At 40.4% G+C, this 22,857-nt stretch overlaps 1 protein-coding gene across 18 annotated transcripts in view; it reads left to right on the forward strand.

Annotated features, from left to right (window-relative positions):
- Nucleotides 1-22,857, forward strand: part of LOC112426266 (uncharacterized) — a 152,502-nt gene that overhangs the window by 23,835 nt on the left and 105,810 nt on the right. For 12 of the 18 annotated variants that reach the window (XM_071100603.1, XM_071100605.1, XM_071100608.1 and 9 more), the window contains exons 2-5: nucleotides 13,918-14,072; nucleotides 15,947-16,038; nucleotides 19,223-19,356; nucleotides 21,657-21,814. The exons of 1 other annotated variant lie outside the window; for it this stretch is intronic. In XM_071100603.1, the coding sequence (XP_070956704.1) occupies nucleotides 13,918-14,072; nucleotides 15,947-16,038; nucleotides 19,223-19,356; nucleotides 21,657-21,749 (474 nt within the window). In that variant the 3' untranslated portion in view covers nucleotides 21,750-21,814. Of the gene's footprint in view, nucleotides 1-13,917; nucleotides 14,073-15,474; nucleotides 15,828-15,946; nucleotides 16,039-16,407; nucleotides 16,648-19,222; nucleotides 19,357-21,656; nucleotides 21,815-22,857 lie in introns of all 18 variants that reach the window. 5 more of the 18 variants (XR_011626101.1, XR_011626102.1, XR_011626100.1 and 2 more) reach the window with 4 other exon arrangements.

The following is a 22,857-nucleotide window of genomic DNA, read 5'->3' on the forward strand; positions in this document are numbered from 1 at the left end:
ATTCTGCTTAATTTGTGCTTGCACCAGTCTGCGAGGGGATGCTTAACCAAGGAATGCTAGTGTTTCCTAACCAGATCTTCAGCTTGTTTCAACTTTTGTAGATTCCTAGGCCTGAGGCAGATTCATTAAAAAAATGATTAAAAAATAAATGTTTTAGTCATCGTTCATGATGTGAAAGTTTCTGCATCCTCCTACCTTTCTGTTTACATCACAAGTGAAGCTTTGCCATCAGGATAGGTCTTGATTTTTAGGTGCATAGCCATGTAACCCTCCCCTGGGTTCAGCTTCAGTATGTTAAAGCCGGTTCTCATCAGGTTGGAAATTTAAATCTTCCAGAGATATCTTTTACATGTAATTCCCTTTGAACTTCTGTCCATGCTAATTTAAACACAGTCGGTATTTTCCTCCTTCTATATTAATACAGTCAAGCTCAAAGAATAAAATTCACCAGTGTTTTCTCCTTTGAATGTGTTCAATAGGTAACCCTGAAGCAATTACCTACTGCAAGAGGTGGGAGGAGCCATTCTGTAGGAGCAGGGGCCACGGGTAATATGATATGTGGTTATTGTGTGTGTAACGTGCTAATACTTTTGACAGCAACCATCCTAAAGGGGTGTAGCAAGTCATTTGAAATTTGTACACAGACTGCCCTATCCATTACGCATGGCCCATATCATTCCCATAATCTCCCAAGGCAGATATGCTATTACACTCAGCGGGCCAAGGTCTGGGGGTGCTTATATACACATAACTCCCACTGACTCTGTGCCACCGAGACACTTCAATGGGGGTTGTCAGCGGCATAAATTTAGCCCGGTACAGTCACAACCACAGCGGGCGCAGCTGAACAGAGAGACCTGGCTGTGTGTTAAAAAGGCTGAGGAAGAACAAAAAAGCTGCCGATTTTCATAAGAAATCTTATCCCTTGAGCATTGAGAACTGTAGCCCGATACTCACCACACTCTTTATCCTTGTCCCACAACCTGTGGATCCCAGGCTGGGACTTAGAAGCAGCTAAAACAGAGTGGGCATTAAAAAAAAAAAAAAGTGTGCTACAGGGCATAAAACTGTGCTTTGCATCCAACCTTATTATGTGTGGGAGAAGAATTCCCCATAGATGATCTTCAGAACATTTATTTATCAAAATTTAAAGAAGCTTCTTGGAACCAATGGCCTTTAAATATAGAAAATTAAAAATACATAAAACAAAGGCACAAAGATGCTCACCTTTTGAAAATCACTAGTACATCCAAGTTAAATCACATTTGTTATGGGTGTTATAATGTATCCCATATATATTGTCATGCTAATATGATGATAGCTATATTAAACCTTTCACAGTGATTTCCAGCATGTTATCTCATGTGATTATTTGCAAGGTCTTTTTTGGCCCCTCAGATATCCCCAAATCATATCTTCTAAGTGATCAGCTTAGAAGCTCTGGTTGCAGCAAACACCAGGATTTAATCCTTCCTCCTTGGAGTCATGGCCCTCACAGCTGTAAACATGAAGCCTGTTCCTAATCATCAGAAGTGCCATCGTTTGGCAAGCAAAGCCTGGGTTTGAATCCCGGCTTCGTGCCACGCTGTGTGTATCTTGGGTGTGTTGCTGTTAAGCCCCATTTTTCTCATCTATATCCTAGGTTAAGACAGTAACTTCACAGTGATGCTGTGAGGACAACATCAGAAAGCGCTTAGTGCAACATACATGCACCAATGAGTGAAGGCCTGCAACTGTTACAGTGTGTGCTACTTAGTAGGCACTCAATACAAGCTTCTTTCCTCTTTTTCATCTTTTCTTCCCCACCATATCCTAACAATGCTTATGTGAGCCTATGAATATTGAGAAAATACCTTTAAAAAAACATAAATATTATTCCATAAATAACAAATGACTATGCATTAAACGGAACACATTTAAAGCTATACTCACCCTTTGATTATTGGTATAGAACAGGTAAGAATGATCTAATCAAAAGAAAAACGGAAAAATAAAGAGTAAACAAAGAACCAAATTAGACATTCAGTCAAGTATGATTAGTGTCTATTTCCGGTGGAGATTTTAGCTGAGTTTAGGATCCTGACTCTCTGGCTATTAAGGTACAGTGGTTTAGGGTGACCATTAAGAAGTTGAATGCCTAATTCATTCAGAGTTCCCATAGATTTTCTTTCTCAATTTGGGAAAGACCGAAAATCAGGTGCAATTCTGTGAATGCTATAAAACTAGTATGTTTAATGATAACGAACTTAGAAAAAGGAAACTATCTTTTTCCTTAATAAATTTAGCTTTCTCTTTATTTCTTCATTTAAAAAAAGTAGTTCACAATATGAGGACCCTAGTTTGAAGTCAAATTAATCATGTGTTAAATCATGACATCACTCATTCCACTCATTCTGAAAACAGTGGTCTAGGTCACATTAAAAAAAAAATGTGTTCTTGAATATGAAAAAATGCAATAGGTTAATTTGCAAAGTATAAATAATTCAATACAAAATTATGCATTTCTCTTTACATATTTTCCTATATAAAATATTGCCTCCTCATGGTTAAGTAAACTCCCATTGGCACGTGTAACTCCCTTAGAGCTCAGAGAGGAGATGCAATATTGTGTTTTTTTAGAAGAAAGTAACTGAAATTTAGTAAATTGAAAAGAGCATACGCATTTTTGTGTGTGTGTGTTGGTGGGGAGTTGATTTTTTTCAGTTTAGAAAACAACCTCCAGTTTGAAGTTGCACTTAGAAAAGGTTAGGTAAAAAAAAATTGAACAGAATTTGGACAATATTCAGGGACTTTAGAGAGTGTGTGTCTGAGAATTTGGTAGTGAAGATGGCAATGTAGCCACTTCCATTTGTGTAATACAATCAGCAAGAATAAAACAAGGCTTATCTAAGTATAAGATGAGGTGGTCAAACTCTAAATAGAACATAAAATTGATATACATATATCCAAATATACATGATAAATTTGTTAAATTCTTTTTGTCTTATTAAAGATAATAAGAAATACCAAAATTCAAATATATCCTTCTGCCTTCAAACGTCACTTCTTTTTATGTAGGGTTGATGATACTGGCCTCTCAAGTTCTGGGTAGTTTTGTGGTCAGTGAATCTTGTCAAACAGGAATTTGTTTTAAAAACAAGGTGTTCTCCCTCCTCATCCACATTTTGCCTCGATTTTAGTGATCCTTTCACCCTCCCATGCCTGTCAGATCATAGCATCATATTAGCCTGCATCAAATTGATTTAGGACAGTAAGCATTTCCTCCGGAATGAAATTCCCCATGAAAATGTAACAACACCACCCAACGTCAAAAAAATGTCATGGGAAAAGTGCCAGAAGTTGAGCTAAAATGAAGGCTGAATGCTTTATATCAGGGAGAAGGGGAAAAGGGTCAGACAGAAAGAGAAGCGAAAGGAAAAGCAGGGCAGGAGGAGAGGCATGAAGGAGAGGAGGGACCTAAATTAGAGCAAGAGGCGATGTTTATTAATAACCTTACTGACCCACAGGCCCCTGACACAAAATACATTAAGTATTCTTGGGACACTCTGGTCTGTCACTCACAGGAGGAGCAAATAAAATGGTGTTGGAAGCTGCAAACTTTCTGAGAACAGATAAAAAAGAAAAGAAAAAGCCAGAACAAGATGAAGGCATAGACTCACGAGCTCAAGAGGCCTCACGGTCCGGGTTCACTTTCTCCTGCAGCATCTTCTCCAGGCAGTCCACCTGACGCCTGCACATTTCTGGCAAAGTAGGACTGAAACAAACACAAGAAAATATTGAATTTTAGTTGCAAAGAGGTACAGTGGTTAAGAGTGACCATTCATGGCCATTGTAAGACATTTGGTAATTAGAGGAAAGCATGAAGAAGTAAATAAAAATTGCCTCTGATCTCACCATTTAAATATAATCATTGTGAACACTTTGATAGACATTTTCTAATCTTTTTCCTCTATTTTTTTTGCACATATGCATTTGCATCTCCTCTCTGAGCTCTAAGGGAGTTACACGTGCCAATGGGAGTTTACTTAACCATGAGGAGGCAATATTTTATATAGGAAAATATGTAAAGAGAAATGCATAATTTTGTATTGAATTATTTATACTTTGCAAACTACAGTGCAGACCCTGCTGTAGTGTACTATTTTGCAGGCTGCTTTTCCCATTTGATAAGTCATAGTAAATATTTGTTCATTTTGTTAAAAAACTATTCCAAAACATTATTTATTCCTTCCTTCCTTCCTTCCTTCCTTCCTTCCTTCCTTCCTTCCTTCCTTCCTTCCTTCCTTCCTTCCTTCCTTTCTTTCTTTCTTTCTTTCTTTCTTTCTTTCTTTCTTTCTTTCTTTCTTTCTTTCTTTCTTTCTTTCTTTCTTTCTTCTTTCTCTCTCTTTCTTTCTCTCTCTCTCTCTCTCTCTCTTTCTCTCTCTTTCTTTCTTCTTTCCTTCTTTCCTTCTTCTTGAGACAGGGTCTCACTCTGTCACCCAGGCTGGAGTGCTGTGGTGTGATCTGGGCTCACTACAGTCTCAACCTCCCAGGCTCAAGCGATCTTCCCACTTCAGCTCCCCCAAGTAGCTGGGACTACAGGCCTGCGCCACCACACCAAGCTAATTTTGTTTGTTTGTTTGTTTTGTAGAGATGGGTGCCATATTGTCTGGGCTGGCCTCGAACTCCTGAGCTCAAGAGGTCCACCCACCTCAGCTTCCCAAAGTGCTAAGTTTACAGGTGTGAGCCACTGTGCCCAGCCTCCAAAATATGATTTCAGTGCCAGCATTGCATTTCCTTATCTGTAGCGGCTGTAATTCATTCATTCCTCTAACCTCTAGTTAGACATTGATACCATTTGTAACTTGTTGCCTTTATAAAATCTTCCTGTATATCTTCATTTCCTCTGGATAAATTATTATATGTGAAAATCGTGGGTCAAAGCCTTTTTTCTGTTTTGTTATTTTACTTTTGGCTACATTTTGTAGAGTTGCCCTCCAAAGTTGCCGATTTATATTCTCACTCAGGGTGCATGCGAACAAATACAGATTTCAGGAACCATCATTAACACTTCCCCCCAAAAGATAAGAAACATAGCATCCCATTGTGTTTTGTATTATGTTGATTATTTGTGATGCTAACTTTCTTTACATTTCTTGACTCTTTGTCTTGTTTTCTATGTAGGTGATTTTGCATGCTTTTTAAAATATTTGTTTATTTAACATTTGCCCTGTAGTTCCAAGGAAATTTTCATTATTTTTCTATTAAATTATAAAAGTTCTTTGCACATTAAGTTTATTAACTCTCTCACTATCATATATTGCAAACATTTTCTCCATTTTGTCATTTGGTTTTTAATTGTTAATGGATATGTTGATGAATTTAAGTACTAAATATTTTCCTTTATTCTTCCTTCTGCTTTATGTTTTAAAAGGCTTTGCCCATCCCCGGAGTAAAATCAGTATTAACCAATATTTTCTACTAGTGCTTTTGTGGCTTCTTTTATTTATAGAAACATTTAAATCTCTTATTTATCTGGAATTTTTTTTGGTCATGGTAATAAGAATCTATTTAATAAAATTTATTTTCCTTATTGATCCAAATGTATGCTCTTGGGCCTGTTTCTGTGTTTTCATGTTTATTTTATTATCTTTTTGTCTCCATCATTTTTGTCAAAATTCTCCCTTTTTATTATTGTAATTTAAGAATATGTTTTTATGTCTAGTAAAGTAAGCTCTCCCTCTTTAAGAGTGGTATTCTGAATGATGCTTTCTTATTAGTTATTCCATAAGAATGCATCAAGTTTCAAATTTAAATGTTAGAAAATACAATTTAAGTCAAGCACGGTGGCTTACACCTATAATCCCAGCTCTTTGGAAGACTGAAGTGGGAGGATCACTTGAGACTAGGAGTTTAAGGCTTCAGTGAACGATGATATAGTCACTGCACTTCAGCCTGGGCAACAGAGAAAGATTCTGAGAAAAAAAAACAAAAAACAAAAAAGAGAGAGCGAGAGTACAATTTATAGATTAATGTGTGTGGATTAAAGGTCTTTTTAAAACTGGGTTTTCTCATGTGGAAATAAACCATGCCTTCTCATCAATCTTTTCATATAAACTTCTGTAAAGTTGTAGTTCCATCAGGTAGTTTCTCAATACAATCTCACATTTATTCAGTGCTATTGTGCATGCAATTTCCCTATTCATTTTCATGACTTCGCTGAGCAACATTTTTTTTAAGCATTTTAAGCACTTTTATTTCATATTTGCCACTTTACTGGTTTCTTATTCAAATAATTTGTCAATTTGGTTCTCTTGAATCATCTAGGTAGATAACATTATTATCTGCAAATAATGATCATTCTGTTCCTTTCCCAAAATTATGTAATTTCTTTATTTTTCCTGTCTTATTGCAAAGGATTAGAACTTCCAAATTATTTAAAAGATTCTTCATTAGGAACGCTTTTAATATTTCACTGCTACAAATACACTGTATTTTTGATAAGCTCTTGCCCTTAAATGCTTTTTTGACTTCAACTTTCAGTCTCCACTCCTGAACCTTCTGTACCCTAGTCCCAATGTATGGGTCCCAGTCCTCCCTGCTCAGTGCTGAATAAGTCTTACCCTTTTTGTATACAAGAATGTTCTGTCTCTATACATACAGCCTCATTACTTATCTACTGATGGCTTCTTTTTGAGTCATAACACCCATGGTTCACTGTAGGAGAACTCTCCTTCACTTCTTGGACCAAAACAATAAAAATTGGAATCACCCTTGATTTATTTAGCAAATCATAAGAAACTACCTCACTATTTTCTGCCACCTTAAAAGTTAGTGTCTTGCATATGAGTTTTTATTTTTCCATTTTAGGAAATGCTAAACTTTTTTCTCACATAGAAATGGTTATTTCATTTGAATTATGCTGGCTTTCTGCCAGGGAAAAGTAAAAATAACTTGGATTTTGCATGTGCCATGCAAAAAGAATTGGTTCTATGGGTTAGACTGGTTAGAACAATATGTGAAAATAGACTGAGGGGGAAAAACAGCAATGTTTAGCAAGAGTGTTTGGTTACATGTGGAGAGGTGGAATGGTGAACCTCTCCAAGTAGAGGTGGCCTTTGGGATGAGCCACGGCTTAAAAACCGTGAGACCTCAAACACATCTGTATATCACCTTGATTTTCCATTTTCTCAACTCTAAATTGAGCATCTTTCCCCTGCAAGGATAATGTAAAAATCAGAGACAACTTCTGGAAAGCATCTAGTTGGACACTTGGCACCAAAGCAGGCACTTAAAAGAGAAGCTGTTAGGTTCTGGCCAGGTTTGAAGGCAGGAACATGGGCCATGTTTTAGATAACAAATGAAGACTTTAGTATGAATTTCTACATAGAACTAACCCCAAACATGCTCAAGAAGTTTAGGATTTAGCCAACAGGCATTACTGTACTTGGGGTGCCATTAAAGGGTTCCCCAGCCTCTGCCCAAGGTAGTGGAAACCCTGTCTTCTCTTTTCTCCTCTGTCAAGGTTGGCCTTTGCCTTGACTGCTGACTTTATTGGATCCTACTTCCTGTCCCACCCTGATGGAACATGAACTGTGAATGTTTAGATTCTGTCTTCCTCTGAGGGAGACCGGAAGGGCTCCTAATTTTGGTAAAACAGTAAATTTAGTCATTATAGCCATGTGCCTGGCATTTAAGAACCTCCTTGTCAGCACCCCTTAATTTTTCCAATTTGTTAGCCTGGAAAGCACCCCTATTAGTATCAAACTTGTCTTAATGAGGTGAAATGAGAATTTACCCCTATCATTCCCCAAATGAAGATAGAGATCTGTATTTTTTTGAAACATAATGGGAGGTATCTGTGTTATTGTTTAAAATCAATTATCCTTTATTCCATGCTTTTTTTTCTCCTGTTGTTTATCTGTCCTGCTTTCCCAGAGGGGCAGAATTAAGGCCCCCATTTGGTTTTTATTATCATAATCAGTTAATAGCTGTTCTATAATGCTTTACTTATTGTGTTAATTTTCTGTAGTTATGTCCAGAGGCCGCTTACTGGAAGATCACATTTTAAAAAAAAATAGAAGATCTAACTCCCTCTTTAACAGGTCCAGTTTCCATCTGTAGTTTCAGCTGAAATTATCCAACACGATTGAATTGCAAGATCATTGAAAAAATATATAAACTGTAGCTAGTATTTTAAGTATATCTGTTTTGAGTCCAAACATTACATTAGTATGAGGACACTCCAAACACTCATCATAGTATTTCTGTTGACCACAGCTTATGATACCACTTCCTCAGATCAGCCCTAAATCTTTCAGAGGTATGAGTGTGTGCTATTGCTGGGCACATTGTTAATCATTGTAGTTCCATCGCATAGGTGCCTAACCTCTGGGTCCCAGGGACCATCATCCTATTGCTGTTGGAGATTTTAATGTGAATGTATCTTATGTAGATGTTGACAGTTAAAGAACTAGTTCTCAAGTTAAAATGGAGCTTCAAAGCAGACCATAGGGAGAAACAAACTTACCTGAAAGATGACAAAGGACATTTGTATAATAAATGTGATAGAATGGGCCCCATGATAGATGCATTCTGAATTAGATGAATGTACTGAAGTGAAAAGAGTTTCACTGGGTGGTCAGCACTGTGGGTTCTAGGCCTACCTCTAACATGAACTCACTCTTAAGACCTCTGGGGGCCTCAGTGTTCTCTTTTGTAAAATGAGGAGGAGTTGAGATGAAAGTTCTGTTTCCTCTCCACATTTACACTCTGTGTGATGTTCAGCCAGGAGTGATTCTGTTAAGCAGTTCAGTGAGGAAGAGTCATTAGCAGGTCAGGACTGGATCAGAATTAGAATGCTTCCGGTTCATTATTGAGTCTCTGAAGATGGGCATGGCACTTGGCATAAAACAAGGGCCCATTTGTAGTTTTATAATAAGTTAATGTTGATTGTGAGGCCTACATAAAACTCCAATTTGAGAACTGTTACTCCTTCGATGGCAGAGAGAGGAGGTGGAGAGAGGGCTAGACCATGAAGTCACAGGACCTGGCTGTGTGACTCTGGGCAGGTCACTTCATTTCTCCCATTCTTTTCTCCTTTACTTGTCACATAAAGGGTTTGGAGGAGAATTGTCAAAGTAGCTGCTTCTTCTTTTTTTTTTTTTTGAGATGGAGTCTCACTCTGTCACCCAGGCTGGAGTGCAGTGGTGCCATCTTGGCTCACCGCAACCCCCGCCTCCCGGGTTCAAGCCTCAGCCTCCCGAGTAACTGGGATTACAGGTGTCCACCACCACACCCAGTTAATTTTTGTATTTTTAGTAGAGACAGGATTTCACCATCTTGGCCAGGCTGGTCTTGAACTCCTGACCTCGTGATCCACCCGCCTTGGTCTCCTAAAGTGCTGGGATTACAAGCGTGAGCCACTGTGTTCAGCCCCAAAGTCTTCTAATTAAGAAAGTCAATGACCTTAGGAGAATGGTCATCCCTGTAAAGCAAATAAAAAGTTTCCAATGATTTACAAAATCCAGTGTCCAGAGCAGGTAGAGCACATTACCTATGATTTAATGCTCTCTGGGAAGAACTTCATGGGGATGGGCTGAGAAGAAGAGGAAGGAAAGGGGAACTGTACACTCAAGTTTGGCTGGGACTTTCATGCAATGAAGGAAATGAGGTCTCCTGTAATTGCCTCTTATTAAGGTAGAGAATGTATCAAATGCTGTGTTTAAATCAATTCAAGGCCGATTCTTAGCACAGTGCACCACCTGTTTTGGCTGTTTCCATATCCTGCCTACAGTGGTGATGTGTGAGAGCTTTTTCTTCAGGCAATGCCATCAGAGAAGGAAAAGAATGGCAACAACATATTGAAAGGAAGAGGGAAAAAGTTCATATACATTTCAATGGAGGCACATTTAAGGCATTTAAAAAGGGAGTCTGAGAAATAATGACAAAGTTTGAACAGAATCTTAACTTTGATCTGATTTTCTTCTGTAAAGCAATTTGGCACATAATTTTTCAAGTGCTAAACCGCAAATTCTACTAGCTGGACCTCAATGCCTTCATTTGCATCTTGGAACTTCTATTCCCCCAAAAAATGTTTAAGAAATTATTAAGGTGATTTTCCAGAGAGATTAAAGCATAAAGCATTTGCTGGTCAGTTCTCATAAAAACTACAGCAGCATAGAATAGCTGAGATTAAAAGCTAGATTTAAATCATGCGAGGGCTCAGTTAGTATCAGTGCCTAATTAAGAAATCTGTAAAGTTGATTTGATGGAGAAAAATTCTATCAAGGTGTGATTGGAATTTTCCCTTCCAATTGCTGTTGGGGATTTTAGGAGGAATATATCCTACATGGACTTTGGTATTCACAGGACATAGCTCTGAAATTAAAATGATGCTTTAAAGCAGAGCATAGGGGCAAACTAATTTACCTAAAGGGTAACAAAGGAGGTTCTTAACTAAAAATAAACATGATGGATTGGGACTCAATGTTAGACTGAATTTCTCCTTAGTTTTTTAACCCAAAATCTTTCCTAGTTCATATATGTAAGTGATAGACTGTCATCGCCTTGAGGGCTAATTGATATTACTCTTTTTTTTCGTTCCCAGTACTCCACTCATGGTTCTTACCACATAATAGATTCCCACTAAATGTTTGCACAGTAGATGAACTGAAATACTTTGATAATTTTTAAAAAGGTTCTTGTAGAGCATGGTGCTCTTTTGGGCCTATCTTGTTCAATAACTTGATTGGCCAGTTGTACAACAACTAGTGAGCATTGCGCAGGCAGCCTGCAGGCTGAATTGGGCCAGTGTTTATCCACACTTTAAAATCAAGAACCTTCAACTTTGCATAACAATATGAATTTCTAAATTCTGAAGTTGTGGCACTGTTTGGTCAACAGCTGTGCATAGTGACTATTAGGAATAGCAGCCCCCATTAGGAAGGGCTTCTTCACAGGTTGCCATTATTAATAAATGTGATAGATTGCCCCCTGCACTGGCCCCCCCACCCCGCCCCACCACGTTAGGTTGCATTCTGAATTAGATTTAGATGGATACACTGAATTCTGTGGCATATGACTCCAGGCTGACTTCACATTTTTTCTTTTTTCCATTTTTTTTTTGAGACAGTGTCTCACTCTGTCGCTAAGGCTAGGGTGCAGTGGTGAGATCATAGTTCACTGCGGATTCTATGTCCTGAGGCTCAAGCTTCCACCTCAGCCTCCCGTGTAACTGGAACTAGCACCACCATCCCCATCTAATTTTTGTATTTGTTGTAGAGACAGGGTTTCGCCGTGTCTCTACATGCAGGGGCATGAGCTCACTGCAACCTCCATCTCCCGGGTTCAAGCGATTTTCACGCCTCAACCTCCCGAGTAGCTGGTATTACAGGTGCCCACCAACACATCTGCCTAACTTTTGTATTTTTAGTAGAGACAGGGTTTCACTGTGTTGGCCAGGCTTGTCTCGAACTCTAGACCTCAAGTGATCTACCTGTCTTGGCCTCCCAAAGTGCTGGGATTACAGGCGCGAGCCACCACGTGAGCCTAGTATGCCTTTCTATGGTGTTGGCTTTGAACAAGTTAAAGATCTAAGTGTGAGCTTAATTGTTTTCTCCAGCTTCACAAAAAGAGAAGACTCTAAGTGCTAGGCTTGGCGTGAATCTGTAGTGTGAACATTTCTACAACCTCAGTGTGGCTCCAGTGGGAATTGAGCCGAATCCAAGCACTAAATAACCCTAATGATACCAAGTAGGAGCTCATCAGGGAGCTGTTGAAGAGTTTATCAGAGCATATTAAAATACAATACATTCACATAATCAAAAAAGGTACATCAGTCCATCTGTCTATATGTTCCTTTCTGATATTAAATTTGTCCAGGAACTTTTCAAAATTACATCACCTATCTCTACACTTTCCTTTGTGTATAAAAATGTGGCAAGAATGGAGAGCAAATCAGAATAATGCACGTTGGTGAAAGTCCTATAATTGAAATCATTATTGCTTAAGACACCATTGCTTTAATCAGCCCTATCATAAATCAATGCTTTTCACAAGTAAAGGTTTAAAATAAAATGCTGTTAAACAAATTGGGCCTCTTAAAAGGCATGATGCAATTGGGAAGCTACTGAAAATGGATAAAAAAGTGCTTTCTGAATGGATTCACTGGTTCCAGCATTTTGTCTTCCACTTAATTTAAAAAAAAATATTACCTGATCCTTTCTTAGAAATTACATATTGGAGGTCTATAATGGCCAAGTCTTTAACCCATTAAAAAAATTCACTCCCCGGAACAGTTAATATTTGACGTTTAATTGCTTTTTCTTGTTGGAGAGGAAAATGGATTTTTTCTTCTCTTCTTGATTGACTTTTCAAAAATCACCTTGTGAGCTATAAAGATGGAGATGATTTTCAAAAACTGAAGTACACATCTATGTGTATGCACGCATATATATGTTCATGTATAAATAAAATCTCCCATGTACCAGAAGCTGGTGCTTCCCTCACAATAACTCTGCAAGGCAGGTGTGACTATCTGCCTGTACTGGATGAGGCGGCAGAGGTCTAGAGAGGTGTCACTCAGGTAGTAAGTGGGGCAGTGGGTGGCTTGACCACAGAGCCAAGGAAAAAGGTCATGCCAGTGGTCCTATCTTGGAGTGCAAATCCTCTCAACCTCTTTAGCCAGCACCAGATTCAGGACTATAGCTGATAATCCACACCACGAGCAAATGTCAAGAGAGCCCAACTCTAATCTTTTCTAAGCATTTTAATGTGAGTCCTTCATGGTAACTAAGGTAGGAGAAGCTGTTGAATCAGCCCTATAAATCATGTCCACCTGGAAGAGAGTTCTCATCTGGGGATTTGTGTGAATAAGCAGGAAGGCTTTGGGAGGCTGAGGCAGGTGGATCATGAGGTCAAGAGATCGAGACCATCCTGGCCAACGTGGTGAAACTCCATCTCTACTTAAAATAAAAAAATTAGCCAGGCTTGGTGGTGGAGCATGCCTGTAGTCCCAGCTACTCGGGAGGCTGAGGCAGGAGAATTGCCTGAACCCAAGAGGCGGAGGTTGCAGTGAGCCGAGATCATGCCACTGAACTCCAGCATGGGCGACAGAGGTAGACTCCATCTCAAAAAACAAAACAAAACAAAAAAACAGGGAGGTCACAGTTTTCTTATTGGAACAGTAATCATACAGACATCAGATGAATTTTGGGCCTCCTCAGGAACTGTTTTAAAAGAAAGAGGGGGCCTGCCAGATGTTGGTGTGGAGGGGGTGAGGAAAAGCCTCCATTTGGCTGCCTAGAATTAGAATATTTCCAAGTCAACACTGTCAATCTCCCCACTTTGACATGCAGTAAATCCAGTACCCACAACTAAAGTGTTTTCTTGCTTTCTTTTTCTTTTTCTCCTTTTTTTTTCTTTTTTTTGAGACAGGGTCTTGCTCTGTTGTCCAGACTGGAGTGCAGTGGCATGATCTCGGCTCACCACAACCTCCACCTCCCCATTTAAAGTAATTCTCCTGCCTCATCCTCTCAAGTAGCTGGGATTACAGGCACCTGCCACCACGCCCAGCTAATTTTTTGTATTTTTAGTAGAGATGGGATTTCACCATGTTGGCCAGGCTGATCTTGAACTCCTGGTCAGGAGTGATCTGCTTGCCTTGGCCTCCCAAAGTGCTGGGATTACAGGCGTGAGCCACCATGCCTGGTCTTTTTCTTTCTTTTCTTTTCTTCTTTCTCTTCCCACAAAACCAGGTATTATTTAAGTCTCTTGAAAAGCTGCACAAACCAACTGTTCCTCTCAGATTATCCCTTTCAGAGCTCAGGTGATAAGCCTCCTTGGGTTACACCTCCCATGACTTGTGGTCAGATGCGGGCTGTTTCATTCTGCATTATCCTACCTTACAAGAAAATATTTGTATATTGGCCTCACCAGGTCCCAGTTCCTCTGGGAATCGTCTTGTATGCAACATCTTCACAAGGGTGGCAGGCAGTTGAATCTCTGGCCTTCATGGGACCACTGGACATCTGGCAGAGAACCAGGAAACCACGGTTCCCTTCTGTGAGTCCACTCAGCCGGAAAACTACAAGGTGTGTGACTGTAGGATGAGGCGTTTTGAAAGATGAAGTACAACACCTTGAGAAAGTCTCTGGAAAGAAACTGGCTGATGTCAAATGGAAATTTGACCATTCACAGATTTCTTTTCCTAGATATAGAAACACAAAAGCTTACATGTACACATTAAAAAAAATTTTAAGTTATCTTTTCTTTCTCGCCTTCCTTTCTTTCCCAACTTTTTTTTTTTTTTTTGGTCTTTTTCTTTTATTCCTGGTTGATAGTAATTCCCATTTTTAACCAAGGAATAGTAAAACTGACACTGTCATATTGCTATGATAGGATATATTAGCAAAACCCTTTTGGAAATTCATTTGCAGTGTGTATCAAGGGCCCATAAAAATGCAAGATAACTATGTGATAATAAGGAAACAGGATATGCACTCTTAATGCTTATAAATACATAGGCAAAATATACATACTATTAGGTAATATTTATCATCCACTTAATATATGACAAGCGCAATGCCACATGTTTTATAGGCATTGTCTCATTTATTTTGTACAAAGACTTTGTGTGGTAAATATTATTATATCTCCATTTTACAGATTATAAAAGAGAGGCCTGGGGAGGCTAATTGTTTCATGTGGAGCCTGGTGTGAGATTTCAACCCATCCTAATTGATTACAGAGCTTGTACTATTAATTTATAACACCTTATCATTCCTCATAATATATGGTTATAAGTAAAAAACAAACATTAACAACCAAAAAAAAAAAAAAAAAAAAACGCACACTAACAAACAAAAATCAGATAAGCTCTTCTCTTACAATAACCACGTGAAAAAATAACTAGGAAAGCATAGACTGAGAAAATGGCCAAACCTAAAAAAACTTATTTGCAACCAGTTAATGAAATAACAGGTAGCCTTCGACACTTAAATGTTTTAAGTTTTTTTTTTCCCCCTCTGGATGGGAATTAAGCCCTATATGAATAATTTTCGACCAAGAGAATCTAATTGATATTATTCCGCTAATTTAAGGAAACTTCAAGGGAACTAGTCTTACATGTAGTTGCAAAGGACTTTGTCCAGACTTAGGTGAGAATTTTCTTTTGGACTGGGACCTAGATTAGTCTTTCTTAACTTTCTTAACTTACATTGTGTGAGAACATAGCTGAAGATATTAATGGAATCTATGGTTTCTCTTTCTCTCTCTCCAGAAAAACACATATATTAACATTTATACAACATTTTGCTTTATATATTTTAATTTAATCTTCTTTTTTCAGGGAACTTTGAAAATTTCAGATATATTGCTGGTTTAAGATTTAAACTAAAATTTTTCTTTCTGTTTTGGCTTGCAGAATGTTCTTTATACCTCAGTTTGGGGGAAGTCTTTCTCTAATAATTTTTTTTTTTTTTTTTTTGGAGACAGTCTCACTCTGTCACCCAGGCTAGAGTGTAGTGTCGTGATCTTGGCTCACTGCAACTTCTGCCTCCCAGGATCAAGCCATTCTCCTTCCTCAGCCTCCCGAGTATCTGGGACTACAGGCGCACACCATCATGCCCGGCTAATTTTTCTATTTTTAGTAGAGACGGAGATTTCACTATGTCGGCCAGGCTGGTCATCTTGAATTCCTGACCTCAAGTGGTTCACCTGCCTGGGCCTCTCAAAGTGCTGGGATTCCAGGCATAAGCCACCACACCTGGCCTGTATCTCTAATAATTTAAATACTGATACAGTTTCTTCAGAATGTTGCCTACACCTGGAAAACTGAGGTTGATAAAGTAAGCAAGTATAATGCATAATTTAGTTTTGATGTTTTCATTAATATGATACCACACCTTTGTGAACACTTGTATTTCGTTACATAGCTAACAACTACCTTTTGGATTTTTCATGTTAGAATGAAAAAAATGCATGGCATACATCACCAAGAATCAAAGGTTGTGCCTGGCAGTGTGATTGACTCTGTAATAAAGAGAGAAGCTTCGCTCGGTGAGTGGACGGCATTCTGAGAGGCTTTTTTTTCACATCTGCAGAAATGCATTTTCGTTAAACACCTGTGTTAAGCACGTATGCATAAGGCACAGTGATAGATGGATGTAAAACATGGGTAGATGATGTCCTTGTATGAGATTCTACAAGGACTCCGATGCATTGAAGTTTGGAGGCACTCAGGCAGCCTCCTGGCACTATTGGCTGTGCTGCTAATAAGATTACAGGCAGGGCATGATTTCATTCCATGTAATATTTTCGTCATTAGGAAGAGGGAAGTTGTCTTTACCATTACTGTTTTCTGAAACTGAAAAATTCTCAGGTACGAATCCCAAAAGACTTTACATGCAACCTCCATCTCCTCTTCAGGACTGTTCAAGGAGAAGACAGAAACACCACGTTTAGAGGTCATTGGTCCATCTACTCTAGAAACTTCCCCTTGGCAGTGGTCCCTGCCTGTGTTACAGAAGATGGCAAAAATACGAGCCATTGTGCATCTGGCCAGTTCTGCAATGCTCCATCCCAGGGGGACATTCCTTCCTCACTCCAGCTGGTGAACAGCTATGCCCTGGAGCCCAGGACGGACATGCCTTGTAACTTTTTAACCCAGTTAGTATAACTGCCAATATTATTCCCATTCATATAAATGTCTAATCCTTTCTTGAATCTTGCTAGACTATTTGCCTCAATAATATCCTGCGGCACTGAATTCCACAGGTAGATTATACGCTGCTTTAAAAAGTATTTCCTTTTCTTGGTTTTAAATTTGTTGCCTTTTAATGTCACAAAATAGCCCTTGTTGTTGCATTAAGTGGCACAGTATAGAAACATTTCAAATTGACCCTTATTTCTTCCAAGCAGTTTCTTCACTAATATTAAAACCCTATTTTCCTCATATATTTCCTGTTTTGGCATATATAATCTTGATTAAATGAAATGATTTACGTAAGTAGTCTCACACAATTTTGTGAACATAATAGGCACTGGTAAAAAGCTTTCCTTGGTATTCAATGTCATTTATTGGGCAAATATTTATTGAGCATCTATTATGTACAGGAACTGTTCTAATGTTGGAGAGTCAGCTTCAAATAAGACTGGGTCATTTTTCTGAAGGACTTACTTTTCTAGAGAAGGAGATAAGCAGTAGTGTAGTGAATAAATCTATGAACCACATGGTTTCAGATGGTAATAAGTATTATGGGAAGACTGAAAGAGTGGCTGGAGCCAATTTGCATTGCACAGTCAGGGAGTGGCTCTCTGAAAAGGGGACAGTTGCCATCAGCCGTCAAGGAGCCCCCTATGTGAAATCTCCGTGAAGGTGAACTCCAGCTCTGGAACAATGCCCAGTAGTTTTTGAGGCTCAATCATTATTTATTGAGTGCATAAATGAATTAAGGTTGAGAAGGAAAGCCTTAGTTACTAAAATCACCAGGAATTTATTCAGTAGATTCAGGAGGATCATTTCTTGAATCCCTGTGTTCTGTAACTCCCAACACTGTGGGAATAAACAAAGCAGGGGCTGTAGTTCGACTGGGTTTCAAGACCTGACCATGGTCCCCAGCTTGCCAGCTGTGCGGCCTTGGGCAAGTTACCTAATTGCTCTAATCCAAAGAACCCTCCTTTATAAAAATGAGAGTAAACTTCCTTCTTTCACAGGACTTGGAGGTTTGAAGGCAAAGTTAATGTGGAAGTTCTTTTTAAACTGCCAAATGGTGTAGAGGTGTGGTTATTCTTGAGGGAACCAGCTGTTCCCACTGTCAGGCTCTGCTCTTTCATTCTTCCCTATCTCCCTTCCTCATGTTCCATTCCCTATTTTATCCCTGCCCCTGCCTAAAGCCCACCAGGGCATCCATGAGACTTAGCTTTCTGTCTCAGAGGTGGCTTAAGCAGGATGGACTTACCTTTCTGAAATTCTTATCTACGTCTTACGAACTTTGACAATGGAGCTGTTGTGTATTGATGCAGTGGACTGGATGTGACTTTCGAATAGTGATTGTTTGCTTTTATTTTGTTTACTGCTTAATCTTCTGGGGTCAGGTTATCCAAACTTCTACCTATAAAGACAGTCCTTGCCTGAATTTCCGAGGGAATCTTCCCCCAGAAACCGAGCCTTTGGTTGCAATGGGCTGCCTGGCTGCCTTCAGCAGCCTCTGTGTTCCAGCCTGACTGGCATATGCATACACTGTTTCCTCATGTTGCCTCTTGTTATTCTTTTTAATTGTCCCTTAATGTATGGTTCCCCCCAGTCCCCCTTTTAGGCAATTTGAAGTACAGGCATGTGCAGCTCTGCATAATAATGTATTATAGGAAACATTTCAAGGAATAAATTATTAGAATTGTTTACATGCATGGTTCAAATTCACTGGCAAATTGCTTAGGCCTCAGTTTTATGAGGTAGCTGCCAGCTAGGCTCCTTCAGGGTAAAACTCTGAAATAGGAGAAGCTGCCCAATGCTGTGCCTTCCGAGCACTTCCTCTGCCTTGTTCTGCCCTTTCAACACCGCCCTCCTTTCCCACCCCCAAAGAACTCTGTGGAGCTGCCAGGCCTTTTGCACCTTAATGTGAAGACATTTCATGGGTCCTCCCCGGACCCGCCCCCAGCAAAGGTGAGGTGCGCAAAGGAATAAATCTCCAATGGTATAATTTTAGACACTGTGGCAACTGGGAAGGGTGGCTATTTTTGGCCATGGAGCTTTCTCCTTGACCTGAGATGATATTGCCTGGCCTGCTGCTAGTTCACCCGGCTAACCCTGCCCGTGGTCCTTTTCACAACGTGTTTGCCATTCCTGGGGGCTGGCTTCCTCCTCTTTCTGCCAAGCAGCTCTGTGCTCACGCACGATGCTGTGTGTTTGAGCAAGGGTGTGAACCGGTCGATGTGTGCCCACCTAGGCTTGCCCCAGGGCAACACCCTCAGGCGGTGGTCAGGCTACCTCTGAGGGGCAATGCAGCTGGAACAGATGTCCTTTCACATTGGGGGTGGGGGAAGATTTCCGGTCCAGTTTCTGGGTCTCCCTCAGCCTCCATACTTTATCAGCTGCTCAGCGACCATTCTATGAGTCACTCCAGGCGAGCCAGGCAGCCTCCAGGCCACAGGGTTCATGCATTCCCGCCTACACTGCTTCATTTGAAGCCGCATCCTCACAGAGATTCTTCTGACCACCCGGCTTGCTGTCTTCCCACTCAAGCTCCTGATGCAGCTGCTGTCTGCAGACCCCCTGGACTGCCTGGGGAAGTGAGTTGGAGCTCCTGCAGCAGAGGGGTGGAACAGCTACATGAAGATCCGAAGGTGGCCAAAAATAACAGCGCTTCCCAGATGAGGGTAATGTTATAGCCAAGATCATCACTGGGGTAGGGTGTCTTGTTCTTTGTTTTACAACCTAAAAAGTACACAGAAGACTCAAAGATCATTCAGGAAGGAGGAATAAAGTCAGTACAGAACAGAGAAATGGGAGCAGTTAAAAACAAAGGAATTGAGTTTCCTTATGCCAAAAGAGAGAAAACAGAGGCCTTTTATAGATGCAGAGAGAGAGCCCTGGCTATCTGGATGGCAGTTCTGTTTTCTCCAGCTTCCATGGCCACAAAAAAAGGGGAGAATTATGAATTTGCAGAGAGAGAGAGGAAAAAAAAGTGAGAGAGAGAGAGGATATAAGGAGAGACTGACCAAGGAACAAAATAGCAGGGAGTTAGACAAAAAGGGAGAAAAAAATCAAGAGACAATGTTGCCTTCTCTTTTCTGCTATTGGTTGAAATTTAATAGAAACGTATTGAGAACCAACTCTATCTAATCCAGTTATCTATTTCTGCATGACAGATCCACCTGAAATTTATTAACTTAAAACCACAATAATCAAGTTATGATGATCTGTCATTGTTTTGAGTGTTGACGGGGATCAGCTGGGTGGTTCCCACACAGTCTTTCTTGAAGATAAGGATGAGGTCTGCTGGTGGCCAAGGCTGGAGTCATCACTGAGGCTGCCTCACTCACGTGTCTGCTGGTTGATGCTGGCCATGGCTGCAACCGCTCAGCTGGGGCTGTCAGTTAGAACCCCTGCACGGGGTCACTCCACGTAATCTGAACTTCCTCACAGCATCTCATCTTTGCACTTCTTACGTGGCCACTCAGGACTCCAAAGATGAGTGTCCCAAGAGAGTAAGGTTGAGGCTGAATGATCCTTTTTTTTTCTTGAGATGGAGTCTCACTCTGTTGCCCAGGCTGGAGTGCAGTGGCGTGATTTCAGCTCACTGCAACCTCCACCTCCCAGGTTTAAGCGATTCTCTTGCCTCAACCTCTGGAGTAGCTGGGTTTACAGGTGCCCGCCACCATGCCTGGCTAATTTTTGTATTCTTAGTAGATATGGGGTTTCAACATGTTGCCCAGGTTGGTCTCACACTCCTGACCTCAAATGATCTGCCCACCTCGGCCTCCCAAAGTGCTGTCATTACAGGCATGAGCCACTGCACCTGGCCCGAATGATCATTTTTGACCTACCAAGTCACCTTTTCTATTGTGCACCAATCGCTAAGGTCAGCTCAGATTCAAGGGCAGGGCATTTAGATACCTCCTCTGGATGTGAGGAGTGTTAAAGAACTCGTGGACATGTCTTAAAACTGCTAAAGTGTCCAATCATGGTGTCAGCTACTCTCAGCCTCTTGATCTCCAGGAGCTTCCAATCTCCAATCTTGTTGGAGCTATCAAAGTTAATTAAGTATTCTGTGAAAAGTAATAAAATAAATACCCATTCACCAGGTGAGTGAGGTGATAGAAGAACGTGTACCAAGTGGATACAAGATGAACCCTCGCATTCATATACGTCACAGGCACAGTGTACTTGGGAAGGCCTGTGGCTACTGATCATTTGGAGAGCTTTGAAGGAAAATAGGACAGCAGTGGCTGAGGTTCCCTCACTGTGGAGTGGGAGTGCTTACTTGTCTTATTCAAACTCCTATGACTGTGCTCAATGATTTATTTATCCTCCTCTGCCCTGCCTTGGTATGACCAACTGTCCTTTATTTCAATTTCATCATTCTGCAATGGTCCAAAAACCTTCCCTTTTTTGTTCTTCTGCTGTGACTTTATCCTTTCTGTGCATGAAAAAGATTTGGACTGGGCACGGTGGCTCACGCCTGTAATCCCGGTACTTTGGGAGGCCGAGGAGAGAGAATCACAAGGTCAGGAGATTCAAGACCATCCTGGCTAACACGGTGAAATCCGGTTGCTACTAAAAATACAAAAATTTAGCTGGGTGTGGTCATGGGCACCTGTAATCCCAGCTACTCGGGAGGCTGAGGCAGGAGAATCACTTGAATCCAGGAGGCAGAGGTTGCAGTGAGCTGAGATCGCACCACTGCACTCCGGCCTGGTGACAGAGCAAGAAATTAAAAAAGAAAAAGAAAAAGATTCAACTCCCCTTCTCCTTCCCTGCTTACTTGCTACTCCGTTGCCATTTTTCAGACCAGTGAACTTGTCTCTGCCCTTGTCTCATTCCTCAGTCAACTACTTGAAATATACATTTTCATCTTGTTTTCCTTCTTTATGGCCACTGTCTCTTACCTCCTCAAATCCTATCTTATGTTCCACGTGACTCACGCCCTTCTCTGCTCTGACTTGTCTTATCCCAGGAGCCAATTGTCCAGCACAGTGTAATGGGACGGTGGGCCCTGGTGCCACAATGCCCGACATCTCCACCAGATACAGCTTTGAGATCTTCATAATGAAGCTTGCTCCAATCCAAGGGCTTTGAGGTGGGGTTTGCTGTTCAACTGCTAACCTTTCTTTGGTAAGCATTTACTATATTCCATCATCACTGAAATTACCTTTAATCTTGATTTGGGCCTTTAGTCTCCTAATAGCACTCATTCTTTGTTTCTGTTTTGTTTTGTTTTGTTTTGAGACGGAGTTTTGCTCTGTTGCCCCAATCGGAGTGCAGTAGTGCAATCTCGCCTCATTGCAAACTGTGCCTCCCAGGTTCAAGTGATTCTTGTGCCTCAGCCTCCTGAGTAGCTGGGATTACAGGCTTGTGCCATGACACCCAGCTAATTTTTGCATTTTTAGTAGAAAATTTTTGTATTTTTCTACTAAATTTTTTCTGCAAAAAATTCTTGTATTATTCTACTAAACTCTAAAAATTTTGTATTTTTTCTACTAAAAATACAAATATTTTTAGCTACATTGGCCAAGCTGGTCTCAAACTTCTGGCCTCAAGTGGATGCCTGCCTTGGCCTCCCAATATGCTAGGATTGCAGGCATGAGCCACTGTGCTTGGCCGAGGGATATTCATTTTTAATCCCCATGTAGGTTAGATCTCTTTTATCCTCTTAGTATAAAGTGATATATGTCCACTTTAGAAAATTTAGAACACGCAGACAAGCAAAAATAAGAAAAAAAAAAAACCACTGTAGACAGAAACATTGTTAACAACTTAATGTGGGCCTTTCTCATCGTTTTTCTTTCTAATTATGGTTTTTATATCCAAAAATTTGCCTTACCACTTAGATGGTCAGTGCTTTCCTCCAAGCTACTTCCTATTTTACTGAATCAGTTCTACAGAACTCTATTCCCTGGTCCCAGCTGATTGGAACAGGCATGGACATCTGGCCCAGCTGGACTAGTCCCTGCTCTTTCCCTGGGATTGAATTAGATTGTATGCAGGATTGGTGCTATAATAGCACATTGGCATATGCATTAGTCTATTCTCATGCTGCTAATAAAGACATACCCGAGACTGGGTAATCTGTCAAGGAAAGAGGTTTAATGGACTCACAGTTCCATATGGCTGGGAAGGCCTCACAGTCATGGCAGAAGGTAAAGGGGAAGCAAAGG

The sequence above is a fragment of the Macaca nemestrina genome, chromosome 7 (genome assembly GCF_043159975.1).
Source record: "Macaca nemestrina isolate mMacNem1 chromosome 7, mMacNem.hap1, whole genome shotgun sequence".
Classification (NCBI taxonomy): domain Eukaryota; kingdom Metazoa; phylum Chordata; class Mammalia; order Primates; family Cercopithecidae; genus Macaca; species Macaca nemestrina.